Below are 25,619 nucleotides of genomic sequence, written 5' to 3' on the forward strand. Positions count from 1 at the left end.
CTCAAGCCAGGATCTCAGGGTCCTGGGATCAAGTCCCGAATCAGGCTTTCTGCTCAGAGGGAGCCTGCTTCCCCCTCTCTCTGCCTGCCTCTCTGCCTACTTGTGATCTCTCTCTCTCCCTGTCAAATAAATAAATAAATAAATCTTTTAAAAAACAAAATCATTTGGGGCACCTGTGTGGCTCAGTCATTAAGTATCTGCCTCGGCTCAGGTCATGATCCCAGGGTCCTGGGATTGAGCCCCTCATTGGGCTGGCTCCCTGCTCCATGGGGAGTCTGCTTCTCCTTCCCGCTCTGTCCCCTTCTCATGATCTCTCTCTCACGCTTGCTCTCTCTCAAATAAATAAATAAATAAATAAATAAATACAATCTTTAAAAAATAATAAAGAATATTCAGAGCCTGGTGTTTAACCAAGACTGGGGGGAAATAGGTGGCCAAGAGGCAATTATAATAGTTGGGGTCTGCCAGCCTAGGAAGAGGAGCAGTCCCCACCCATGCAACCTTAGTGGGACTGGAGAACCGACTGGATATTGATGGGAGGAATGAGGTAGGGTCACAGAGCAGACAGAACACCTTCCTTGTTGGGCTCCTCTAGGACCAAGAGAAACTGAGTGCAGGGTGTCTGGCTGGCTAAGTCAGAAGAGCACGCAGCCCTTGATCCCAGGGTCATGATTCTGAGCCCCATTTTGGGTGTAGAAATTGCCAAAAAAGAGAGAGAGAGAGACTTGGTGCACTTGAGGGCCAGGGAAGAGGGGAAGGCAGCCCTATTGGTGAGGGGGAGGCAGGAGCTTGGATTTCGATGTGCTTAGTTTCTCAGGTGGTGGCTGCCTATTCCAAAAGATGATGTCTTATCGAGGATTAGAGTGCTGAAGGACAGTGAAGCCTCACGGCTTGAGAGCAGACAGGCTCTGCAGAGGTTAATGCTGGAACAACTAACATGGAAAGGGGTGAGAGATCATCTCAATGTTCAGACACAACTGCTACCATTTACAGAAGTGTCCACTGAGGCCAGGGGCTGCACAAGACCTGTCACCATTTCTTGTTTACCCCGAATCAACTTTGCAAGCAGGGTAGGTGTTTTTACCCATATTTTATACATGATAAAACAGATTCCTAGGGTTAAGTAACTTACTCAAAGACACTAGGCTCGTTGGTCACTGACCAGGATTGTGGGGAGTCAAAGCCTTCCCACTGCTCTACTGGAGTTAGACCAGAAGGCCTCAAACCCCTGACTTAGCAAATGAGAAACCAGACACCTAGAAAGAGAATGTAACCTACCCCAAGAGCACTGTTAGAAATTAAACTGTGGGGGTAGGCGGGGTGGCGGGGGCACAGCTGGCTAGCTCAGTCAGAGTCGATCTTGAGGTCAGGAGTTCAAGTCCCATTTTGGGTATAGAGATTACTTAAATTAATAACAAACAAACAAAAAACTCTTTAGAAAAAGAAAAAGAAAAGAAACTGAATGAGGGCTATAAACCAGGCACCCAGCATGAAATGTCTCTGTGGGGCGTATGAAAGGCCTGGGTTGGGAAAGAAAAGCCAATAGAGAAGACACAAAAAGAAATGAAGGAAGAACTTCTCAGTAGAGTTCACAAGGCCTTGCCTACAGTTTTCCGCAGAACTTCCGCTCTCTCTCCTCAATACAGCCTACGCTTCTGCTCCCCAGGTTCCTGCAGTTTCCTCCCCCACCATGCAACACTCCACCTACTGACCCTGCCTGTCCTGGAAAACTGCTCACTGAACAGCAAGTTTCCTGTGTGCTCTGTGAGGCCTTCCTGCTCAAGCCTCAGGACCCCGGGGAAGGCCATCAGCAAGGGGAGTTGTGCGTCTCTGGGCGGCTACAGACCGGCGAGTTCATCTTTCCCCAAGGACCGCCACGTGATCCCACCAAAAGTAGGCTTGTGATAGTGAAGGAAAAGGAGAGACAGGAGGAGCCCAGGATCCCTGGAAGACAGGAAGGCCCAAGGACAGGGAGATAAAGCTGACTTTATCTCTTTCCTATGCACACCCACCCCTCAGGCCCCAATCGGGACTGCCCTATACTGGACACCCACAGAAGGATCTAGGCTACCGGCAGGTTGGAAAGGCCCTGGTGAGGCACAGCAGTCAGGCATCGGCGCACCAGATTTATGTTTGCACGTACAGAGATTATACATAAGCTGCACATTTACAGGTGAGACACAGTGTGGGAGGACCCCCGGAACAAAGGCCTTGCTGGAGGCTGAAGTAGCAGCCGTTCTACTGAGGCCTACAAGGGGGGATGGCCATGGGGAGGGCCTGAGAGGCAGTCTTCTGGGCAGAGAGGTGGGCTGCCTTGGGCACAGCTCTCTGGGAAGGGGCGGGCCTCCTGAGGATAGGCCAGGGCGGCCAGACGCTGTTGGACACACGCTGCTGTCAGCCTTGCTTCTGGGTCCGCATCCCAACAGTCCTCCAGCAGCTCTCTTAGGCCACCAGGGTCCTGGGAAGAACAGGAAGCAGGCTTAATCCTGGGATCCTCAGTGGCCCTCAGAGGGTTCACATTTTCCTCTGAGGAGCTAATTCAGGTTAATGACTTCACGTGCTGATGGGAAATTACTCCTCTTCCTTTCAGGTGACCAGGGTCTTAGGCCAACAATGGTTAACTCCACAGATACTTGTGCCGTGGAAATTACAGATCAGGTAGCAGGGAAAGGGGCTTCCTGCTAGGAAACTAATTATACAGACCCTGAAATTTCACTGTTTGGCCACCTTTTTAACCCTTTACACCCAGGACTGGCTTTTAGTGGGTCATGGTGGAAACACGAACGTGTGGGATAGGGCAAGGAATTACTGGATTGAACGTTGGGCTCCATTGTACCAGGAGAGGAGCCATCTTGGGAGCAGAGCTCAGGCAGAAGCAAAGCTAAGGAGGCCTTCCTGGAGGAGGGGGACTGAGAAAGAGGGCTAACCGATGGTGGAGAGGAAGAGAGACAGACCAGGCAAGTGTGAGCAGGAGGAAGGTGTCTGTTTCAGGAATGGGCTGTGAGACTTATGGCAGAAGGGATGAGCCAAGGTATAGAGCAAATCTGCCCAGCTCCAGCTGAACAGGAGACAGGAGTGGGGATAGATGAGAGGAGAGAGGAGCAGATGGGCTGGTCCACACTCTCCAGGTCCCCAGCCCACTAGCATGGGTTCTTACTGTGGTGAAGCCATGCCAGGTGGGTGGGACACAGGGCCGCCTTCTCTCCTCTACCGCCAAGGTCCACAGCTCACAGGTACTGGGAGTGCTACCCAGTTCTGCCTCATAGGCCAGCTGGAAGGGTGGTGGTCTGCTGTCTGAGGAAAGGCACATAGGGCTAGATGTCAACTAGTCCTGGGGTGCCTCCTCATGGAAAGTCCAAGAGGGAGAAGGGCAGAACTTCCTGCATCAGGAGGTAGGTGCATCTAGAATGGGTGGGTTAGTTATGGGGGGAAAAGGGGGAACGGTCATACCCATCCTCACCCGGCCACAGATCTGGGCAGCGGCTCAGGATCTCCCAGAGGAGCAGAGCCAGAGAGTACACATCGGCTTGTCGGAGGGCCGTGCCCCAGTCCTGTAGGTCCAGAGTCTTGTCCAAGAGCTCTGGCGCCATGTACCTCTGGGTGCCAGCCTGGAGAGAAAGACGTGGAGGGCCAAGAGTCATCTCCCTGGCAAGCCTTGCCACAACACAGGTCCATGCAGTATCCCCCTGATGACGTTCTAGAACCTAGGTGAGGTTCGGTGGGCTCCCTCATCACCCCCAGCTAGAGTCAGCAATGTCCTAAACGTCAGAAGTACTGCTGTTCCATTGCCCCAGCAAAGAGCGTGCCTTCATCAGCAACACTGCCGTCATCCCGGGCCTCACCGTCATCCAGAGTACTCACCTCCATGATGGCAGCGGGGCCTCGGGGTTGAGTAGGGGCCCAGGTGGGAGGCTGGGAGAGGCCAGGGAGCACCAAGGCGAGGCCCAGGTCTCCAATGGCACATGACCCATCCTCCCGAATGAGCACATTCTGGCTACTCAGATCTCGGTGGGCGATCCCTGGTTTATATTGGCCTGTGAGAGAAGCCAAGGTTGAAGGGGCATGGGTCCTCTTCCTTTCTCCCACTTCTTCCCCTCCAAGCTAAGGGAGAATCAGAAGCACAGCGGTGTGGCTCCTGATTCCATGGCTTCCTCCTTCCAGCTCACCCACCATCCTGCCAGCGCTCCTCATGGAGGAATGCCAGGCCCTGCGCCAGAGACAGTGCCATCCGCATGGAACTTCCCCAGTCACTGGTGTGCTGGGTCAAGTAGTGGCACAGAGAACCCTGGGGAACAGCAGAGAGAAAAGGAGGACACATAAGCTGGAGGTGGCTGATCTGCCCCGGGCAGCAGAGATCAGTCTACAGACCTCCCCCCTGCCTCTCCCAGCAGATGGACATGCGGATCCATCCAGGCTGAGACAAGAGGCAGGGGAGGAATGAGAACGTGCCTCTGTCAGACTGACAGGAAACCAGTAGCCCTAGTTAAGTGTCTGAGTGCTTACTGTGCCAGGCCTCCTGCAATCCTCACAACCCTAGGAGACAGGGGCCTGTCACTCCTCTGATAGACGAGGAGCTTGAAAGAAAATGAAGTAAACTTGCTGGAAGTCACTTGGTGAGAAGCAAGTAGAGCTGGAACCCCAGCAGTCTGACTCTAGGGTCACTCACGAGTCACCACCTTATCCGGCCTAGGGACCCGAGACACCAACAGAAGCGGAAGAGACAGGGTGAGCTCAGGAGTGGTATTCCCCGGGAACCACCTGGCCTGCGGTGTTAGGCGCCCCCTCCTCCAAGAGCCTCTGGGGAGGAGAGTGAAAGGAGGGGAGCAAGTGGGAAACCGGGAAGGGAAGGAGCATTTGTGTCCCTCATTCCAAAAACATGACTTCAGTGTGCCAGGGAGGTTCAACCAACCAACCAACCAACCAACCAACTTAGGAAAGCAGACGTTGTTGAGCTAGGCATTAAGGCACATGGTCAAAGAGCGGACTTCTCTGAATTCAGGATTTCAGAGGGAGAGGACTGCAGGGGCTAATAAAGTCCCTAGTCCTTAGACGGTCCGTAGGGACGAGGCAGCCTGGTCCCTGCCTACCTTGTCCTCCTCGTCCTTCCAGTTCATGATGATTCCCTCCAGGCACATCCCCTTGTTCTCTCACAGTACCTCCTCTCTCAGCACTTAGCACACTTGACATTTGACTCTTATTTTTGTGTTTACCTGATTCGCTACTGTCTCCCCCACTCCTCTCTCAAATCTACAAAGGCGGGGACGAGGCTGTTTGTCTTAGCCCAAGAGGTTAGGCATACGGTTCATAAAGTTCATAAGTACTCATTGGACGAGTGTGTAAATGGCTTTGGAGGGCTGTGCCTTGAGATATTTCTTTAACATTGGTTTTCCTTAAGGTTGGGAATATGAGTGGCTCTGATTTCTCTTTCTCTATGTTTCATGAGTAAAAAACATTAGCAAGTATTTCTTGACTAATTAAAAAAAACAAGAAAACAAAAAAAATCATTTTTCATGTTCTAGAGAAGAGGAAATCTGAAGCAGAAGAATAAGCGCAAACAGGCCCCTGCTGTCCCCCAGCCCAGCACCCCCATACACAGACAGGCACAGACACACAGACGCCCCTCTGTCCTTACCTTCGGGTGCAGTTCCAGTACCAGTAGGGGCCCACAGGGCGGGCGCCCAGGGCCCCCTCTGCTGGCGGTGATAAAGCGGACAACGTGGTCGTGCTGTAGGCCTGGCAGCTCATACAACGCTCTCTCGGCTTGGAACTGGGCCACAGCCCTCCGGGAGAAGGCCTTGATGGCTACCAGTTTGCCTTGCAGCTGCCCAGCCCACACCACTGAATGACCTCCTTCCCAGATGACCTGGTGGAAACACGGTGCTGGGTGCGAGCCTCAGCTTGCATCAGGACCAGGCTTCCTCCCCAGCACACCCTCCAGGAGGGACCAGAGGACCTGCCCCCACCACTCCCCGGGCACCTGAGAGAAACACAGCTCAGGCAGCTCGGGCAGCTCAGCACTCCAGTCCCTGCCTGATTCCGGCTCTGGCTCTGGCTCTGGCTCTGGCGCTGACCCACCCTGCACTCTGCAGGACTTTCGCTGTAGCAGGGCTGGGGCAGAAAAGAGCCCTTGGGTCAGGGCACACAGGCATGGAGACTGAGAAAGGGGCTTTGTGGGAGGTAATGGGCTCAGGCTGTAGAGATCTTAGAACCATGGGATCAGGGGACGCTGGAAAGGGCCAAGAGCTTTGGGGCAGTGACCAGGGGTAACAAGGGATGGATGAAGTAGATTAGTACCCAGGATGCTGCTGCCCAGCAGGAGGAACAGGAATAGTCCCAGCAGCACCAGCGCCATCCAGATGGACTCGCCTAGACATTAAAGCAAGAATGCAGCCTGGATGAACCCTGCCCCAAATCCACTCCACTCCTTTCCCCCTCCTACGAGAACTTGCTTCTGAACCCACCCCCACCTTGGTCACAAGCCCCTTATCTCCCAGTCACCAGGGCAACCAACTTCTCAAGGCCAGGAGGAAGAAAACTTGGGATGGGGGTAGAGTGAGACTGGCCCTGGTTCTATCTCTCACCCTAACCTGGGCCCCAGCCCCTAACAGGCCCCAGCACACTGATTGGCTACCTGGGACGGTGGGGCGACCCTGGGAGCCAGGAGTCCCAGGGCTCCCTGGAGGAGGCAGATGACTATAATTGGCATTGCAGAAGTCAGTGACGCACGAGCAGGTGAAGAGGGTGGACCTGGGGCTGGGGTGGGCTCGGGGGCTCAGGTCACAGTGCGGGGACTCACAGTCTGGCTCATCACTGTCTCGGCATCCTGATTGGGGTGGGATTAGAAGAGGAGAGAGAGGGAGAGAGAGAGAGAGAGGGCGAGCGAGCATAACAGAGTCTGGGAACAGAGGATAACCCCCTTCTCTATCAGAGGCATCCCCTCCATCTCATTCGGGCTTTTCTTTCCCTCTGCATATTCCATTTCTTCTCCTCTCCCGCCGCCGTCACCCCCACCCCAGGATGTACCTGACTCCCACCCTAGCTTCCACCTGCTGTATACTTTGCCATTCACCTTGCATCTCCACCTGTGCCCGGCCTTGGGTCAGGTTCCAGATCCCAAAACAGCAGCGGCTGTAGAGGCAGCGGATAACCCTGGGGGGCCCTGGTCCTGCATCTAGCAGCTTCCCCAGTGTCTTTGTGCTTCCCCGCACTCCAGGGGCCTCAAAGAACACACAGGTCCGCCTGCTTGGGAGTGCTGTGGCCCAGGGTGGGGAGAGGGGAAGGTTCAAAATAGGAGTGAATGCAGGGGCAAAAGCAGCAGCCAAAAGGAGAGACAAAACATGTTTCATATCCCAGGGCCAGCGTGGTAATGCCATAAGAGGAAACAGGGTCAGCAGAGGTCTGGAACCTGACCTCACCATGGGGACACATGGCTCTACTTTTTGCCCTCACTCACCCACCCCACTCACTCTTCCAGAGGGGTGGCTGCTGCTTCAAGTCCCCCTTTCCCTCAGTGGGTGAGTGAAAAACCCCCCACTCCCGACACTTACCTCGCACAGATGTGGGAAATAGTATGCAAAGGCCCAGAGTCCCCAGCATCATGCTGGAGGGGACAAGCAGCATGAGGCAGTGAGCATGAACCAGCACAGCTGCCCTGGCCAGAGCTTCCTTCAGATATAGGGCGCTGTGGGACTTCTGATCCCTCAGTGCCCAATCCTGCCCTCCTCCCTCTTTCCAGTCTTTGTGGGGGAGATGGCTGCTGTGGGGGAGAAGATGGGTGTGGGGAAAAGCAAGGAGAGGGAGGAGCAGAGAACCGAGCTCATATCCTCTTCTCCACAGCCGCCTCCTTCCTCTGCAAAGTGGGAGGAGGGGGTCTTAGAGGCCCCGCTGAGAACCCTGTGATGCCTAACTTCAGGCCTCTGCCCTTTGCTGACCCTGGAAGAAAGTGCTGGATCCTGTCAGCCCTTCTAGGCTGGAAACCAGAGTGAGGTCAACTGAGGGATTCAACTGTGCCCAAGATCCCTTCTTTTCAGGGCTCAGATGTGCAGCTCTCTGGGCAAAGAGAGGCTTCACAGACTAAAGTTGACCTCAGTTTCTGATTTTTCAGAATCAGAAAAAAGTTATATAAAATTTCTCAGAGTTTAAAAAAGTCACATTGGAAATGGGTATAATGGTAAAATTTTATGTTACCAAAATTTGAAAAATCATATTGTGTCAAATACTGAAAAAAAACAGAGAAGGTAAAAACAAAACAAAATCAAACCCAAAACCCACAATACTTCTGTTGAGCACCTCTGTGCTAGGGCATAGCTAGGGCTATGCATTTTACAATCATCTCATGTTATTCTCCCATTGAGCTATTTATTATTATTTTCACTGTACAGGTAAGAAAGTTGAGCTTAGGTAACTTGCCCAAGGTCAATCTGCTAGGAAATAGCAGAGCTAGGATTTGAGCCTAGGTAAGTCTGATTCCAAGCCCAGGCCCTACTCTTCACATTAGTCTATGATGCCTGCAAACAAACAAAAAACTCAGCAATAAAAAATATTTCCAGGGATGCCTGGGTGGCTCAGTTGGTTAAGTGTCTGCTTTCAGGTCAGGTCATGATCTTGGTCCTTGGATGGAGTCCCGCATTGGGCTCCCTCCTTGGTGGGGAGCCTGCTTCTCCCTCTGCCTGCTGCTCCCCTGCTTGTGTTCTCTATATCTGATAAATAAATAAAATCTTTTAAAAAATTTCCATTTGATACAATAATTGAATGTTAGAATTTAGATTGTTGAGAAAATATACATCATTACCTGCCAGCCGGCTATGAACTAGAAAGGGAGGAAACAGTTCAAACTACCGCCACCAGAGGTCAGCAGACATAGGAGAAACTCAGGGTGCTTCAGCCTCCTCTGATAACTGATGTCCACAGTCCATCTCCGGTATTTATTAAGCGGCGGGGATAGTATAATGTGAAGGCAGAGCCCAGGGTGTGCAGCGTGAATGTCCGCACAGAGATGGAATAAGTTTATAACTTGTGCTGTAATGGGAGACAGGAGTCTAACTGCACCAGACTCTTCTCCAGGGTAAGACTTACATTAATAGGTAATCATTTCCATACCTGGGAGCAGCTGGCTCCCTTGAGAATCTGAGTCAGAGGGGATGGGTTCCATTCTCCTAGCCTTCTGTCCCCCTGGTGGTTGCCTAGAAACCCTTTCTGGGAATAGTCTGGCTTAGACCAGGATTGAGGGTACAGGTATTAACTCTCTAATTCTGGAGCCGTTCTCCTGGGAAGCCTGCAGAAACAAAGGAGAGAGTAAAAGCTCTGGTAGTTGTGAAGGAGCAACCGGAGGAATGACCAGGGCCAGAGGCAGATGGACAGCTGCCCACCCCTCCCCGGGACCTTCTGGGAGTCTGCAGAACCCTGCCAGTGAGATGGAATGTTGGACTTCGTTACAGCTATTTTCCTGCTCCCAGATCAGATAAGTTTGGGGGGCTGGAGAGCAGGTGGGGACTTGAAGGTCAAATAGCTTCTTGTGTCTGGAGTGTTTTAGGAGACTACCTCCTCCAGAGGGGAACAAAATAAGGATGAGGCAGGAAGGCCGCCTCCTCACCCAAAATCTTGGATGATGACTCCTCTCAAAGACAGAAACATCCCAGGCAGGTTTATGGAGTGAGGTGGTGATAGAAGGGGTAATAATTTGAATGCTGAGGGATTAGGAAGGTCCTGAGAAAGGACCTCAGCATTGAAACAGTCTCCCTGGATTCCACATACACAAAGATCTTTCTTCATCAGGATCCTGATTGAAGTCTGCAGTGGCCCAGTAAGTTACCTTTGACCGCCCCTGTCTACAGGGCTAAGATGAGTTGTTTATTCATTCAACTCAGAAAATATTAAGTCTCAGCCTGTCTTTTCTGAGAAAGAAAAGACTGGGACCAGATTGGAAAGGTTTTCAGGTCTTTATCAAGGAGACTAGACTTTTCCTGAAAGCAAAAGATTTTAGGGAGGGGTTTAGTGGCAATGTGGAAGATGGATGACTAGGGTTTGGGGAGACTAGAAGTAGGGAGATGATGAGATCTGAGCCATAGCTATGGTGAGTACTAGGACAGTGGAAATAAAAAAGGAAAAAGTTGAGATATATTGTACTGTAAGTATTGACAGGATTGGTAATCAAATGAATGTGGGTATTTATTTTAAGATTTTATTTATTTATTTTTAAAGATTTTATTGATTTATTTGTCAGAGAGAGAGAGAGCGGGAGAACACAAGCAGGCAGAGAGGCAGGCAGAGGCAGAGAGAGAAGCAGGCTCTCTGCCAGCAAGGAGCCCGATGTGGGACTCGATCCCAGGACCCTGGGATCATAACCTGAGCCAAAGGCAGCATCTTAACCAACTGAGCCACCCAGGCATCCCAAGATTTTATTTTATTTTATTTTTTTAAAAAGATATTTATTTATTTGACAGAGAGAGAGGGAGGTGTCACAAGTAGGCAGAGAGGCAGGTAGAGAGAGAGGGGGAAGCAGGCTCCCCGCTGAGCAGAGAGCCTGATGTGGGGCTCGATCCCAGGACCCTGGGATCATGACCTGAGCCAAAGGCAGAGGCTTTAACCTACTGAGCCACCCAGGTGCCCCCCAAGATTTTATTTTTAAATGTGGGTATTTCAAAGTGAGAATTAAAAGATGGTTCTGAGGGGCGCCTGGGTGGCTCGGTGGTTTAAGCCTCTGCCTTCAGCTCGGGTCATGATCTCAGGGTCCTGGGATCAAGCCCCGCATTGGGCTCTCTGCTCGGCAGGGAGCCTGCTTCCCCCTCTCTCTCTGCCTGCCTTCTGCCTACTTGTGATCTCTGTCTGTCTATCAAATGAATAAATAAAAATCTTAAAAAAAAAAAGATGGTTCTGAGGTTTCAAGTATAAATGATCAAGTAACAGTATTACTACTGTTAAGTGAGATGAGGAACACAAAGAATCCTTTCCCCTTCTTACATGTTGATTTTGAATTATCTGTGGGACATCAGATAAAAATGTCCTGTAAGCAGTCTGTCAGGTTGAGAGAAAAGGCAGGGCTTAAAATTTGGGATACCTAAAGAGTGGATCCAACTCGTTTAAGGGGTTGAAAGTTAGAGTAAGGGTAAAGACACAAGACAGGGACACCAACATTTAAGGGACAGAGGAAGACGTGACTATGAAGGAGAATCAGGACAATCAGTCTTACACTCCAAGGGAACAAAGCTCTAAGATGCACATGGTTGCAAGAGGTCTAAGAGGCAAATGACTGCAAGACCGCCAGAGCTGGCAACCAGATTGCTGATGTCCGTAAGAAACAATTTTGTACATGATAGGTGCTGAACAAAGTGGCCTGAGGGGCTCATTAAAAGAAGAGAAAAATTAATCAACTACTTTGACTAACTTTGGAAATGAAAAGAACTGGAGCTGAAGCTTGAAGTGGAAGCAGAGGGACAGGGGGAGAATTTTAACATGCTTATAGGATGACGAAAGGGAACCCAGGAGAAACTGAAGATGGAAGGGGAAAATACTATCAAAACGAGGAAATGAGGTTAAGAGCACAGGTAGTAGGCTGACCTTGCAAAGGCAAACTTTCTCTCCCAAGAAAAGATAAGGAGGTAAATTGGTATTGGTAAGTATATGGTTGCTTATAAGAGAGGGAAGTTTGAGGAAATTCATGCTTACGTTCTCTCCATGAAATAGGAAGTAAAGCATCTGTTACAAAGTGGGGTCAGGACTGGGAAACCTACAATTAATGATCTCTCACTCACCAGACCATGAAGTATGTGGTGGCAGGAGCTGCCTTACTTTTTATCCTCAACCTAGCTCAGTACCTAGGACAAGGGCCCAATAAATGTTTACTGAATGACTAGATGATACTGCCATTAAAGGCCCCTTTAGGGCTACAACACCCCCCCCCAAAAAAAAGCCCCAAAACCCAAACCTCAAACAAAAAAAAAAAATACTCCCCCAATAAAGTCAAATGTTAAAATGATACATTGCTAATGGCTAAACAGGAAATCAGATGGCTGAGTTCACCCATGGCTAAGTGATTGAAAAGCAAAGGGAGTCAAATGAGCAAAGTAGTTGGGGATGCTGGTAGCCACAGTATAAAGGAGTGACTAAGGATTCTTGGACAGGTAGGGAGGGAAGTGAAGCCATAGGCTGATGGAAAATTGGAAAGACTGTCAAAGTAACTTCAATTTCAGTTTCAGATGGGGCCATAATCCAGATTTGATCATGTTAGACACAGGCTGGTATTAACTGAATGTAATATGTCAGGACCAGATCTTAGTTTTTGAATATCATTCTCCAATAAAAAGAACTAAGGCTCCTTGGAGAAATGGCTGATTCTGTGCTGAGAAAATACAAGGGAAGTCTGAATCATCTTGTGTATTGGAAAATTCTTTGAAAAGTGCTCAAAAAAGGAAAAGGATATAGATATATCAGAGACACAGGAGCCAACCTGAAAGGGCTCCCAGTGCCCAAAGCTGGGGTGATTTGAGCAATGAAAATAATGTACAATCTAAATATAAAACACATGAGTATATACTAAAATAAATTAATGGAGGGAGAAGAGACAGTTTCCTCAGAGAATTACAAATACTCCATATAGTTACTTACTTCCCTTAGGAAGGGAAACTTAATTCCCACCAACTCCATTAAAGGTGTACTAGACTTACTGACTTGCTTCCCAAGAATAGGGAAACACAGTGGTGAAAGCTGGCAAACACTCTACCTTAACTAGGGTGATGGTTAGCACTGGTGATGTCATGTGGCATCCAAGAGGATGTAAAGAGAAAGGCATTTCACACCATTTCACCTGTGTGGTATTTTTTCCAGAAACCTGGAAGCTCAGTCTCAGAATGAGGGAAACATCAGACAAATTCAGATTGGGGGATATTCTACAATATACTTGGTCAATACTCCCAGACTGTCAAGGTCATGAAAAATAAGAAAAGGCTAAGAAATTGTCACAGACCAGAGGAGTCTGGGGAGGCATATCAATGAAATGCAATGTAGCATCCCAGAATGGATCCTGGAATGGAAGGACATCAGTGGAAAACTGGTGAAACACAGAGCCTGGTGGTTAATGTACTATACCAGCGTCTGTTTTGGAGATTTGACAACATACCCCAATAGTATGTTAAAATGGAAAAAATTGAGTAAAGATAGTATATGGAATCTCTCTGCACCATCTTTGTAGCTTTTCTTTAAATCTAAAAGCATTCCAAACTATAACTTATAATTTTTTTTTAAGAGGTTGGGCCTGCCCTGTTCCTTTTGGTCCTCCACATTTCTATGTCCTCATTGCACACTGATCTGGTCATGAAATTGTTTGCCTGGGAGTTAAGTATAGGATAATTGCACTGATTAACATGTATGGTAGCACAACCATATACCTGGAAACCTCTGTTGGGTACAGTATATGAAGCTATAACCATATTCTCCCCATTCCCACCCTGTCAACACACCAGAGACATGGCTTTTTATTAAAAAAACTTTTTTAATTGGTTTACAAAGGAGCTACAGACTACATTGAAACTAATCTTTGTACAAAAAGGCCAAAAAAAAAAAAAAAAAAAAAAAAGCCCCAAAATACCCAGAGACAAAAGGTAGGGGGAGAGACAAGAAAGGAAGATACAAAAGAGCAGAAGAAACTTAAAGACAAGAGATTAGCATCATACATACACAAGATGGGGGGGGGGTTGGCAGAAAAAAGAGCAAGAACGATGAGAGAGCATTTAAAAGTATTTCCCCACACAGCCCTGGTGATAATTGGATTGGAATCAACAACAAACACAGCATGAGACTATTAAGAGGTTTAAAAAGGCCACAGTGGTATGGAGACTGGTTATCGCCAGTGTTGAGAAAGAGAAATAAACCTGTTTAGGCACCAGAGACTGGAGCGCTGCCCGTCCCTCCCAGAGGATGACAGACTGGGTTAAGAGGAAGCAGGCTCTGGGGCAGCTGCCATTGGTGTGTGTACAAAGGGTCTCCTCAGGTCAATCTCAGCATATTTCTCCCATCTTCCCCTAAGGTAAGGGCTATGGGATGCCACTGGGAGAAAAAGGTGAAGGCCTGCCCTTGTCCACGCTGTTCAAGAGCAGTTGCTGGGAAAGTGGAGGGCTGGGTAGACAAAGCCCATGTCCCTTTGTGGAGAAGGCACAGTGTAATTCCTGAAGGTGAGATAGAGGAAAACACACATCCCAGGAGAGGTATCAACAGAGTCCTCACTACTTGCAGCCCCAGCTTAACCCCATTTGTTATGCCTTTTTTTTTTTTTTTGGATACTGAAGGGAGTTGAGGAACAGATCACCACACCTCTTCCCACTTAAAAGGGAGAAGGCAGGCTGGGGCTGTTTGATAAGGAAAAAGGAAAACAAGACAATGTACTCATTTCTCTCAAATGAACGTGGCAGAGGAAATCTTTCTAGATTTGGGGAAATCAAACTGGAAAAGACCTAGGAGAGGAATGAAGCCAGGGACTCCCCTTTTTTATCCCCTCCTAGCCCTTACTCTAAGGGAAGTGAGCCAAATTGGGAAGAGGGAGTAGGAATTTAAGCTTAAGGCTGCTTAATGTCCTCCTGTGGGCTGGTGTTTAGGGAAGGCAGACAAAGAAAAGAAACAGGTCAACCTCAAAGCTGGTCTGCTCATCCTCCCAGAAGAGGTCTGTATCCCAGGAGGAGAGCCAAGAGAGGCACCAGAGAGAACACAGGCTCCCAAACAAAAGTAATAACCTGCCCATGTTTTATCAGAAGTTCCAAAAGCAATGTTTTCCGGGACTGGAAGAGTGCCATATCCTCCTCCCTTTCCCCAAAACCACTGCTGCCACCTTTCATCCTTGCATATAACTTACTGGCTCTCTTTTAAGGGAGATGAAACTCTGAGATTTCACATTTCTCTTCTCCACCCCGAGAGGCTACCCAGCTTTGAAGAGGGGGAAGGAGAGCTATGCTAAGAGCCCCTTACTTGAGGCAGCTAGACTATCCGCATTTCCTTGGTACCAGGATCTTAAAAGTTGTTTGCTCTGATCCTGAGGTCCAAAAGGCATCAGGGTACTTACAATTGAATGAAAAGTCTAAGTAAGTAGCACCAGGACTCCCCCAAAGCATAACAGGGGCCTGATTAACACCCCCCCCGAGGAACCCCTCAAAAAGTATATAAATTTATTGCGTCCTAGCAAAGATCTGCAGCTTCCAGTATTCACACAATGTGAAGATATTAACAATACAAAATATATTCTGAAAGTCAAACATCTGCAGTTCATAGTGCTTTCTCAGATTTGTTAAAAAAATACAATGCTTAGTTTCCTATATAGGATATACAAAAGCAAAAAATATATATATATATGTATATAGTAGAAATAAATCAATCAGCCATAGTAATTTACAGCTTTTGTCTCTAACCCTCCCCCAATCATAATCTTTACCCCACACTTCAGTCTATACTTTCTAGATCAAGGGTTCTGTTTATTCTGAATCAGGCTGAGAAATAACCATTAAATTGCATTCTGCACAGCACCCACAAACAGGGTGCTAGCTGGGAGGTCCCTGAAGGAAGATGGTGTGGGTTGTTACTGCTCTGGTTTAAAAGTGAGACAGTCAAATGGTACACAGATGAATGTATGTGGGCAACCTGAATGGACAAGGGAATCAGGGTTTTAATTTTACCACTCCTCTGGGCATCCCCTGCCCCAAAGGTTTGGTCATTTAAAATTTTTAAATAAAAAAGCAACTCATGAAGAAAACTTTAGAATCAATATGCCTGTCAGTTACATTAATTTCTGCTGGCCAAAATGTTCAGGGAAAGGGATTTTCATCAATAAGCTCATGACTCAAGGAATGTTGGTTCCTAACTCCCTGTGGAAAAGACTGAGCGGCTCACTGCTGCTGGGAGACAAGAGCAGAAGCTGCTTCAGTTTGGGTGCAAACAAGATACTGGATCTGGAGCTTCCTTGGAGATAAGGAAAGAGGGTAGGTAAATGGAAAGAACGGACTATGAATTCACTTACAGCAATGCTCGTGAACGGGGTTGAGGGTAAACCAGCATTCCATCCCAGAGAAAATCATCAAATAACCTTCTAAACACCTGTAGTCCTCAGCATCATTAAGCTAGTTTGTATCAAATTAATTTCATACTGGGGAAGATTCCATTCCTTGAAATGCTCTAGCAAAATTCTGCACACTCTGGTGAGTTATCCTGCCCCTTTCCTCCAAAAGATGCCTATGTACATGATTATAGACATAAAATAACAGGTTCTGAGTTCTGCCTTTCAGTGGGAATAAAGGGTGTGTGATAAGTGGCTGGACATGGATGACTTTTACTGCAGTGTTAACAGAATTTGATCTGGGGAAAGTTCCTTGCAATAGTTCCTGAGTGCATTAAGTCTGCAGAGAAAGGACCAAATGGAGCGAACTACTGTTTAGAGTATCAACAGTAATTATATTTCAAGTTAAACAACACAAAATTACCCAGACCCTAATTTGGATAGATTTGATATAAAATATATAGTAGAATCATAGCATCATCTATTTGTAATCAAGGTAAAAAGATTTATAAAGAAACTAGGACTCTGGTATAGATCTGGATGTTGGTTTCACTTTCAAACACAAAAATAGTTTTTTCTTCAAAAGTGCAGTTGAATATCCCCCATCATTAATTATTACTAATTTAGCATAAGCAAAGAAATGACCTCAGGAACATACCCAGGTTTTAAGACAGATTTCTAGGTAATGGGCCTGAAAGGCATTTTTGAGCTGAATTTGATTTTCCAACAATTTCAAATATAATTTCTCATCTGTGTGTAGATATATACAGGCACAAACACACATTCACACACAGTCATACACAAACACTTCATTTTCTATCAGATCAGGGCAATTTTTTATTGCAGGTCTCTTTTAGTATAGGCTAACAGAAAACCTATCCCCAACCTAACAGATTACACACATACACACAGCCATTTCCATACTTCCTCACAGTGAAAAGCTCTCCGACAAGATACCAGAAGGTCAAGAGAGGCAACGTTTTAATGGCTGGGCCTTGAGGACAACTCTGGTTGCATTTAAATCTCAGTGCCAAATGCACTAAGAGTTCCCTGCCGCTATAATTTTTGGATCAGTCTCTTCAGGAATCAGGCCATGGAGAAAGCAGGATGGTGTCTCCTGATCTCTCCTATAAACCACAGTGGTAAGACAAGATATTTTTTTTTGTTCTGGGCTATCATTCCCATGATCATGTGCTTCCTTTTCCCTTAGGAACCACCCAAGGAAGAGTTAAGGGAAAAGATCAGAGAACCACTGCCTTGCCACTTGTGCATGCTCTGGAGTTTTGCAGAATGGAAACCCGGAACAGATTCATTGGCTGATGCTCCTTAATAACATGAAAAAGAAACTACGGGGGATGTTCAAAAGAGGAAGTGCATTTCCTTTCAGAATGTGACCTCAAAAAACCCATAAAAAGCTTAGAGCTACTTTGGAAGACAGCTGTACAAAAGTCCAAATACTTCACTAACTCCTGAACTGGACCACTCTGAGTCACTTCCACTTCTGGGCACAACATTTTCCTACTGAAAGCCCCTACCTGTTTCTTGACCACTTTGTGACAGTTTATACAAACTGATCCCAGATTATAACCTTTAAAGGGTCTCTTGTACAACTCCATAGAAAGACTCTTGATGCTCAGAGCAGCTAATAAGGAGAGATGCCTTGAACTCTCCAGCGCCAAGAGGGTGCCTGCGTCAGTAGTATTTTGAACACTCTCTCCACAGCTACCTCAAGCATCAGCCTGGGCTTCAAGGCTCTCCATTCCGCTGCTGGGACCAAGGACCTTAAAAGACTGACAGAAGTGCCTCATCCAGGGATCATTACCAAAACCAAAACATAAAGTGATCAGGTGAGAGAAAGGGAGACAGAAAGGTTGAGTCAAGAAAGGAGTGCAAGAAGCTGATCCCAAATAAAAAGACAAAATTAAGGAAGGAAAAACATTATGTATGTATATATAAACTAAAAGCAGAGCATATGAATGCTTAATCTGGTGGGAAGCCAAGACAACATCTATAGAAAAGCTTGATGTGTCACAACAAGGCTCAGCCATAGGGAAATAAGGCAATATAAAAAAATGACCAAGGTATTTTGGTCACAGAATGGTCTCCTTCCTCCTCCCAGCCAACCCCTGCAAATGCATCTCTATATATCTTTTTTATATATATATATATAATATATATATAATATAGAATCTGTTTTTTGTTAAAAAGTATTTCAATGATCATATATATTTATCAAGGCATGATGGCTTTAGGAAAGGGGGGGGATCCATCATGGGGGAGCTGAGAAGGGAAACGCAGGAAGGGGAGGCTGGGGTAAGAAGACTAAGAAACTGGTTGGGGTCAAAAAAATGCTCATCAAAGGGTGGCACCAACAGAATTTTCACTAATGTTTCCCACTTTAAGGAGGTACTGATGATATAGGTGGGTGCCAAGACCCCATCTCTTCTCTTGTATCCCTCCCCCAATTCTTCCCACCACCATGCATTTTAATGCCTCATGGCTCTCTCTCCCACATGTCTCTTGGACCCATGCTACCTTGCATCCCAGGGTTGATGGGTATGGCCCATACGTCTCTGGCCCTGGGTGCCTCATCTCAGAAGCCATTGCCACTGATATTAATGGACTGCAGATCCGCCACCTGCATGACGTTGATGCCACTGTTGGCAAGACGGGCAATACCCTCTGGACAGATGGCCTCCATGGCTACCATATTGGTGGTAATAAGGGCTGAAGGGGTGGCAGTGCCGCTGCCTTCTGAACCTGCCCCACTGTCCAGGGGCAAAGTGCCCACGCTCAGGGATACACCCGGGCCTCCCTTCTTATTCTGGTGGGTCTTGATATGCTTTGACAGGTGGTCACTCCTCATGAAGCGCTTGGGACACTCAGGGCAGGCAAATTTCTTCTCACCTTAGTAAAAGAAGAGAAAGAAGATAAGAAACGGACATCTTAGGAAGCAGGGTACTTACTTGTTCAATTCACTGCTTTCAAACTACATTAAACAGAATATCAGGCACTCTTAGAAGGTGATAAAAACAAGAAAAATCTATTGAGTATCTTTTTCTTTGTGGCGGGAGAAAAATAAGTAAAGCTCAAAGATTACTCAGAAAGGAAGGACTAGGAGCGCCTGGGTGGCTCAGTGGGTTAAGCCTCTACCTTCAGCTCAGGTCATGATCTCAGGGTCCTGGGATCGAGCCCCACATCAGGCTCTCTATTCAGCAGGGAGCCTGCTTCCCCCTCTCTCTGCCTGTCTCTCTGCCTACTTGTGATCTGTCAAATAAAACTTAAAAAAAAAAAAAAGAAAAAGAAAAGAAAAAAAAAAGAGGAGTGCCTGGGTGGCTCAGAGGGTTAGGCCTCTGCCTTTGGCTCAGGTCATGGTCTCAGGGTCCTGGGATTACGCCCCATGTTGGGTTCTCTGCTCAGTGGGGAGCCTGCTTCCCCCACTCTCTTCTCTGCATGCCTCTCTGTCTACTTGTGATCTCTCTCTGTCAAATAAATAAAATCTTAAAAAAAAAAAAAAAAGGGAAGGAAGGACTATAGCAGAAAAGTAAGGCAGGGCTGAGACTAAGAATAATAAAGGGCCATGATCTTCCTTTAAAAATCCCACTGAGGGGTACCTGGGTGGCTCAGTGGGTTAAACCCTCTGCCTTCGGCTCAGCTCATGATCCCAGGGTCCTGGGATCCAGCCCTGCATCGGGCTCTCTGCTCAGCAGGGAGCCTGCTTCTCTCTCTCTCTGCCTGCCTCTCTGTCTACTTGTAATCTCTGTGTCAAATAAATAAAATCTTAAAAAAAAAAACAAAAAACACTAAAAACCTAGCCCCTTCTGAAAAATTTTCCAGATTAACTCCAATTCCATTTATGTTCTACCCCTTCACTTTCAAACTTAAGTTGCTCAGAAATTTAATTATTTCATAGATACATTCTGTGTTTTCTATTCTATAACCATTTCTCTCTTCCTCAGGCTCCTCCTCACCTGTGTGTGTACGTTTGTGTCTCTGTAACTCATCCGAACGTGTAAAGCGTTTCCCACAGTATGACCAGGTACACATGAACGGCCTCTCGCCTGTATGCCAGCGCAAGTGTGCCCGTAGGTGTGAGGTCTTGCCATATACTTTGCCACAGCCTTGGATGTGGCAAATGTGCTGTTTCTTTTTGCCAGGATCCCCAGAGCCCCTAAAAATAAGAACACAACTATTCATCATGCATTCCAGAGACAAAAATTAAAGAACCCCAGTGTCAGCAGTTATTACCTGACCCACTCAAAACTAACCCAAATTTTTATTTAAAAAACAAAACAAAACAAACAAAAAAAAACGCTTCTCTTGGGGCACCTGGCTGGCTCAGTCAGTAGAGGATGCAACTCTTGATCCTGGGGTCACAAACTTGATTCACGTGTTGGGGGTAGAGTTTACTTAAAAAAAAAAAAAAAAAAGAAAAAGAAAAAGAAAAGAAAGAAAGAAGAAAAAGAAAAGAAAAGAAAGAAGAGAAGACTTCTCTTTAGTATCAAAAGATAAATCTTTAGGGGTGCCTGGGTGGCTCAGTCGGTTAAGCATCTGACTGTGATTTAGGTTCTGGTCATGATCTTGGGGTAGTGAAATGAAGTCCCACATTGGGCTCTGCACTCAGCGTGGAGTCGCTTGAAATTCTCCCTCTCCCTACCCTTACCCCCACTAATATTCTCTAAATAAGTAAATAAAATAAAGTAAAAAGATAAATCTTTAATTGATTCTGATTCTTAATACCCCAAATTCAAGTTTTAAGTTTCCTCTCTACCAGATATTTACTCTTTTCTGTTTTTCTATTCCTTAATCCTTCTGATGTTTGACATGTGAAGAGATTAATTGCTCTCAAGACCTGTAAAGTCTGTGAGGCACTTTCTAGTATTTTTCACAAAGTTTAAATCTCAACATAAGCATTTTCCATGGGAAAAGTGAATATGGTACATTTTTGGCTGGGGACGTACTTAAGGACCAAAAGGTCTCTCCATTTAAACACCTGGTGGAGAACTTTAAAGAACCATGATACTTTACAACTATGAACCTATTTCCTAAAATAAAGGTCAAGAGCCAAATGGTGAAGATTAGAAGATTAGATTAGAAGCTGAAAAGCTGGAGCACTAACAGGGACTTCAGAGTAGAGGAAGATGGGCTGGATAAAAGTTAAATCAGAGGAATAAAAACCCTAATTCAACGTATGTTAAAAAGAAAAAAAGAGGAAATGTAAAAAAAATTATATACATATATCCCCTATATGAAGCAGTTCCTAAGCTCCTCCCTGGAATCAGCTCTGAAATGTTTCTGCCAAATCAATTTGTTCCATGTGTGATCCATTAGTGGCCACTGGGGAGATTTCTAAGAGGGACTTTTCTTGGATTTTAACAGCAGAGGGGAAAAAAACCATAACAGAAATGAAATCACACTTAGGTGGAAATCATTTTATTATTTTTAAGTAATCTCTACACCCAACATGGGGCTCGAACTTACAACTCAAAAATCAGGAGTCACATGCTCCACTGACTGAGCCAGTCAAGTACCCCTCAGTGTTTCTGATTCAGATTTTTCCTGTAATGTAGAGTTAACCTAAAAAGGACGCAAATTATATTTAGTTTTGGTGCTCTTATTTTTGTATCTTTATACTTATTTTGTTGGGACAAACCTTAAACACATTTTTTTCCAAAGGCATTAAAAAAATCTGTATGGCTTTCTATTTTCTTTCAAAAGTGGTAAATTAAAGAAAAAGAATATAATGCGGAGGGGCGCCTGGGTGGCTCAGTGGGTTAAAGCCTCTGCCTTCAGCTCAGGTCATGATCCCAGGGTCCTGGGATCGAGCCCCGCATCGGGCTCTCTGCTCAGCAGGGAGCCTGCTTCCTCCTCTCTCTCTGCCTGCCTCTCTGCCTACTTATGATCTGCCTGTCATATAAATAAATAAAATCTTAAAAAAAAAATGTGGAAATTTCCAGAGATAATACTGAATAAAACTAAATATTTTACTAATAAGAAAAATTTGCCAAAACTTTGTTCTGTATGACACATTAGATTTTATGATGGAAAAATTTTCTATCTGGAGTAAACATTTCTGTCTATTGTGAGGGAAAATAAAACTCTGTAAACTCTTACGATTCTCACACAATCACTATAAAAAAATCATTATAGTAAGTATGTTTCTTTTTCTTTCCAAGACTATTTTATAAGCAACCTTGTTAAACCATCTCAAAACAGACATATGGTAACAATCATCTGACCAGTTGGCTCCATGTGATTTTAACCTTATCTCTGGAAAAGGCAGGCACCTATTAAGGCCCAAGGTCTTAGAGTAGATGAAAGGTTCAGAGCTGGAACCCAAATCCTGTAATATAACCCAATCAAATGTATTGTACTATCTCTGGTTCCTCTGCAACACTGCCAAGTCCTAAATGTTAAAAAAAATTAACCCTCTTTTGCTTACCTCCAAATCCATTAATTTTTCTCCCTTATACTCTTAAGAGACTGGCCTGACTGGGTCAACTTACCTTCCTTCACTGTCTTTACAATAGGGGCAGGTGCATGCTTCCCGCCGGGTCCTCCGACCAGCTTGGGGCTGTGGATCTGGGCTGTTTTCCCCTTCTTCTCCACCTGCTGTGTCATCATGTATTCCATCACCACCAGCCCCATGGAGGCCAAGCTGAGCTCCATGATCACCTTAAATTAAGAGAAAAAGGGATCAAGGTAAAGTAGAGAAGACCATCAAGCTGTGGTCGATTCAGTGACATTTTACATTTATAGCATCATTTCGTCACAGCTTTGAAGCCACATTTACTGATAGTGCCATCCATCCTTAAATCTCAAATAAATAAAATCTTTAAAAAATAAAAATAAAGGGGCGCCTGGGTGGCTCAGTGGATTAAAGCCTCTGCCTTCAGCTCAGGTCATGATCCCAAGGTCCTGGGATCGAGCCCCACATCGGGCTCTCTGCTCGGTGGAGAGCCTGCTTCCCCTCCTCTCTCTGCCTGCCTCTCTGTGTGCCTGTGATCTCTGTCAAATAAATAAATAAAAATCTTTAAAAAAATAAATAAATAAAAATAAAAAATAAAATGCAACTCTAAGAGGAGTTTTGTAGCTTTTCATCTATAGATCACAAAAGTTAAAACAAACAAAAAAACATGAAAAGTATAAACTCTAATAATAACAATGCATAGCATTAGCAAGGACATGGGGAAAGAGGCATTTTTTAAAAAATTTTATTTAGGGGCGCCTGGGTGGCTCAGTGGGTTAAGCCGCTGCCTTCGGCTCGGGTCATGATCTCAGGGTCCTGGGATAGAGCCCCGCGTCGGGCTCTCTGCTCAGCAGGGAGCCTGCTTCCCTCTTTCTTTCTCTCTCTGCCTGCTTCTCTGCCTACTTGTGATCTCTGTCTGTCAAATAAATAAATAAATAAATAATCTTATTAAAAAAATTTTATTTATTGGGGCGCCTGGGTGGCTCAGTGGGTTAGGCCGCTGTCTTCGGCTCAGGTCATGATCTCAGGGTCCTGGGATCGAGTCCTGGATTGGGCTCTCTGCTCAAGCGGGGAGCCTGCTTCCCTCTCTCTCTGCCTGCCTCTCTGTCTACTTGTGATCTCTGTCAAATAAATAAATAAAATCTTAAAAAAAAATTATTTATTTGACAGGGAGAAACACAGCGTGAGAGGGAACACAAGCAGTGGGAATAGGAGAGGGAGAAGCAGGCCTCCCGCCAAGCTGGGAGCCCGATGTGGGGCTTGATCCCAGGACCCTGGGATCATGACCCGAGCCAAAGGCAGACGCTTAGTGACTGAGCTACCCAGGTGCCCGAAATAGGCATTTTTTAAAAAAGATTTTATTCATTCATCAGAGAAAGAGAGCACACAAGTGGGGCGGGGGAGGCAGGCAGGGGGTAAGAGGCAGGCAGAGGGAGAAGCAAGCCCCTCGCTGAGCAAGGAGCCCAATGCGGGACTCAATCCTAGAACCCCAGGATCATAACCTGAGCCAAAGACAGATGCTTAACAGACTAAGCCACCCAGGTGTCCCAGGAAATAGGCACTTTTATATATAGGTGGTGATAAATCAGTACATTTTGAAGTCAATCTGGCAATATTATTAAAAATTTAGGGGCTCCCGGCTGGCTCGGTGGAGCTTGTGACTCTTGATCTCAAGGTCGTGAGTTCAAGTTCTATGCTGGACACAGAGCTTACTTAAAAAAATAAAATTACATTTAAAAAAAATTTACATGTGTATCTTCAAAGTAATTCCACTTTGAATAAGCAATGTTGTACTCATGAGTATACAAAAATATGTGACAAAAATATTTTCTATAACTTTATAAAAACTAGAAACAATCAAATGGTATACATCAGAGTAATTAAGTAAATTATGATAAACTTATGCAATTGAACACTATACACCCATGAAAAATAATGAGATAAAGTTATGTGCTGTTAAAGAAGACGGTCACGACGCAGTATACTTATTTTATGAAGCACTAACAGGCCACACTTAACATTTTCAAACACTTTTCTAGGCCAATGGACAAAAGTAATGTTTCAAAGGAAGAGGTGACATAACCTCAAGTTTTCAAAGCATCAACTAACAGTACGTATTCATCTGTGAAAACACTTGTAAAAAAATTAATGACTATCCACAGTTAAGATTCCTGTAAATGGAGATTTTAAATTGTCCTGCTTTGTTTTTATCTGTTGTATAAAGAAACAAACAGTATCTACAAATCTCAGCTCTTGGTTTTACTTTGGTACCTATTCTCCACTCTTCAGTGCAGCAACATAATTTTGAGTTACTATGCCTAATAATAAACTCTTCTCATGATTTCTTTCTCACTTTACCACTTCTATGTATGTATGTATGTATGTCATTATTTATTTTTAAAGATTTATGAGAGAGAGAGAGAGAGAGCAAGCGCACAAGGAGGGGGAGTGACAGGCAGAGGGAGAAGCCAAGAGCGGTATGTTTAACGGACTGAGCCACCGAGGCATCCCTAAGATTTTACTAGGGATGGGGAGAGGAAGAGGGAGGGAAAGTCTTAAGCAGACCCCCTCCTGAGCATGGAAGCCCAAGGTGGGGCTCAATCTTAGGACCCTGAGATCATGATCCAAGAGGAAACCAAGAGTCCAATGTTTAACCAACTGCACCATCCAGGTGCCCTTCACTCTACCGCTTCTAAGGACAAGCCTATGAAATTAAAATAAATGGGAATGTTTTGAGATTTTCATGATATTGGCAGAGCTAAACTGGAAGGACTGGAGTACAGGGTTAAGAACAGATTTTGGAGTAGGACAGATATGAGTCCCTGCACATCCACTTGATTAGCTTTCTGACAGTGAGCTAGTAAAACTTCTCTAATTATCAGTTTCTTCCCTGGCAAAAACTGGGATGAAATATTATCAATTTCATAAAGTTATTGTGAAAAACAAATGAAATAATACTGTAAGGTGCTTAGCATGGTATCTGTCCCAACATTTAACACAGTGTAGTCAATTTCATTAGGAAATCATTTTGTGGGCAAACCATAGTGAGAAATCACGGAGTAAGATATACTCTGCTATTTTATTTAATCAAGTTGCCTTAAAAGCTACATGTGAAACTGA

The 25,619-nt window shown here is 45.7% G+C and overlaps 2 protein-coding genes across 4 annotated transcripts in view; both read right to left on the bottom strand.

The window, feature by feature from the left end:
* Positions 1–316: 316 nt before the first annotated feature.
* Positions 317–8,583, bottom strand: AMHR2 (anti-Mullerian hormone receptor type 2). Of its 3 annotated transcripts, none has more exons than XM_013046952.2 (10): positions 7,070–8,583; positions 6,632–6,823; positions 6,295–6,366; positions 5,978–6,108; positions 5,633–5,863; positions 4,171–4,285; positions 3,862–4,034; positions 3,461–3,608; positions 3,158–3,294; positions 317–2,458 (listed from the first exon to the last, which is right to left on the bottom strand). In XM_013046952.2, the coding sequence occupies exons 1-10, from the start codon at positions 7,416–7,418 to the stop codon at positions 2,249–2,251; spliced, it is 1,758 nt and encodes a 585-aa protein (XP_012902406.1). In that variant the 5' UTR covers positions 7,419–8,583; the 3' UTR covers positions 317–2,248. The 3 variants fall into 3 exon arrangements, 2 of the variants coding, with proteins under 2 accessions (XP_012902406.1, XP_044929117.1); XR_006604663.1 differs by having other exon boundaries at positions 2,319–2,458; positions 3,451–3,608; XM_045073182.1 differs by lacking the exon at positions 317–2,458 and having other exon boundaries at positions 3,130–3,294; positions 3,451–3,608.
* Positions 8,584–14,251: 5,668 nt separating this feature from the next.
* SP1 (Sp1 transcription factor) overlaps positions 14,252–25,619 on the bottom strand; it is a 51,294-nt gene continuing 39,926 nt past the window's right edge. The window contains exons 4-6 of the mRNA XM_045073387.1: positions 22,537–22,705; positions 20,002–20,201; positions 14,252–18,937 (exon numbers count right to left, since the gene is read on the bottom strand). Of these exons, the coding sequence (XP_044929322.1) occupies positions 18,624–18,937; positions 20,002–20,201; positions 22,537–22,705 (683 nt within the window). The 3' untranslated portion in view covers positions 14,252–18,623. The remainder of the gene's footprint in view (positions 18,938–20,001; positions 20,202–22,536; positions 22,706–25,619) is intronic.

Source organism: Mustela putorius, unplaced genomic scaffold, assembly GCF_011764305.1.
Source record: "Mustela putorius furo isolate JIRA1106 unplaced genomic scaffold, ASM1176430v1.1 tig00537227_pilon_pilon_pilon, whole genome shotgun sequence".
NCBI lineage: Eukaryota > Metazoa > Chordata > Mammalia > Carnivora > Mustelidae > Mustela > Mustela putorius.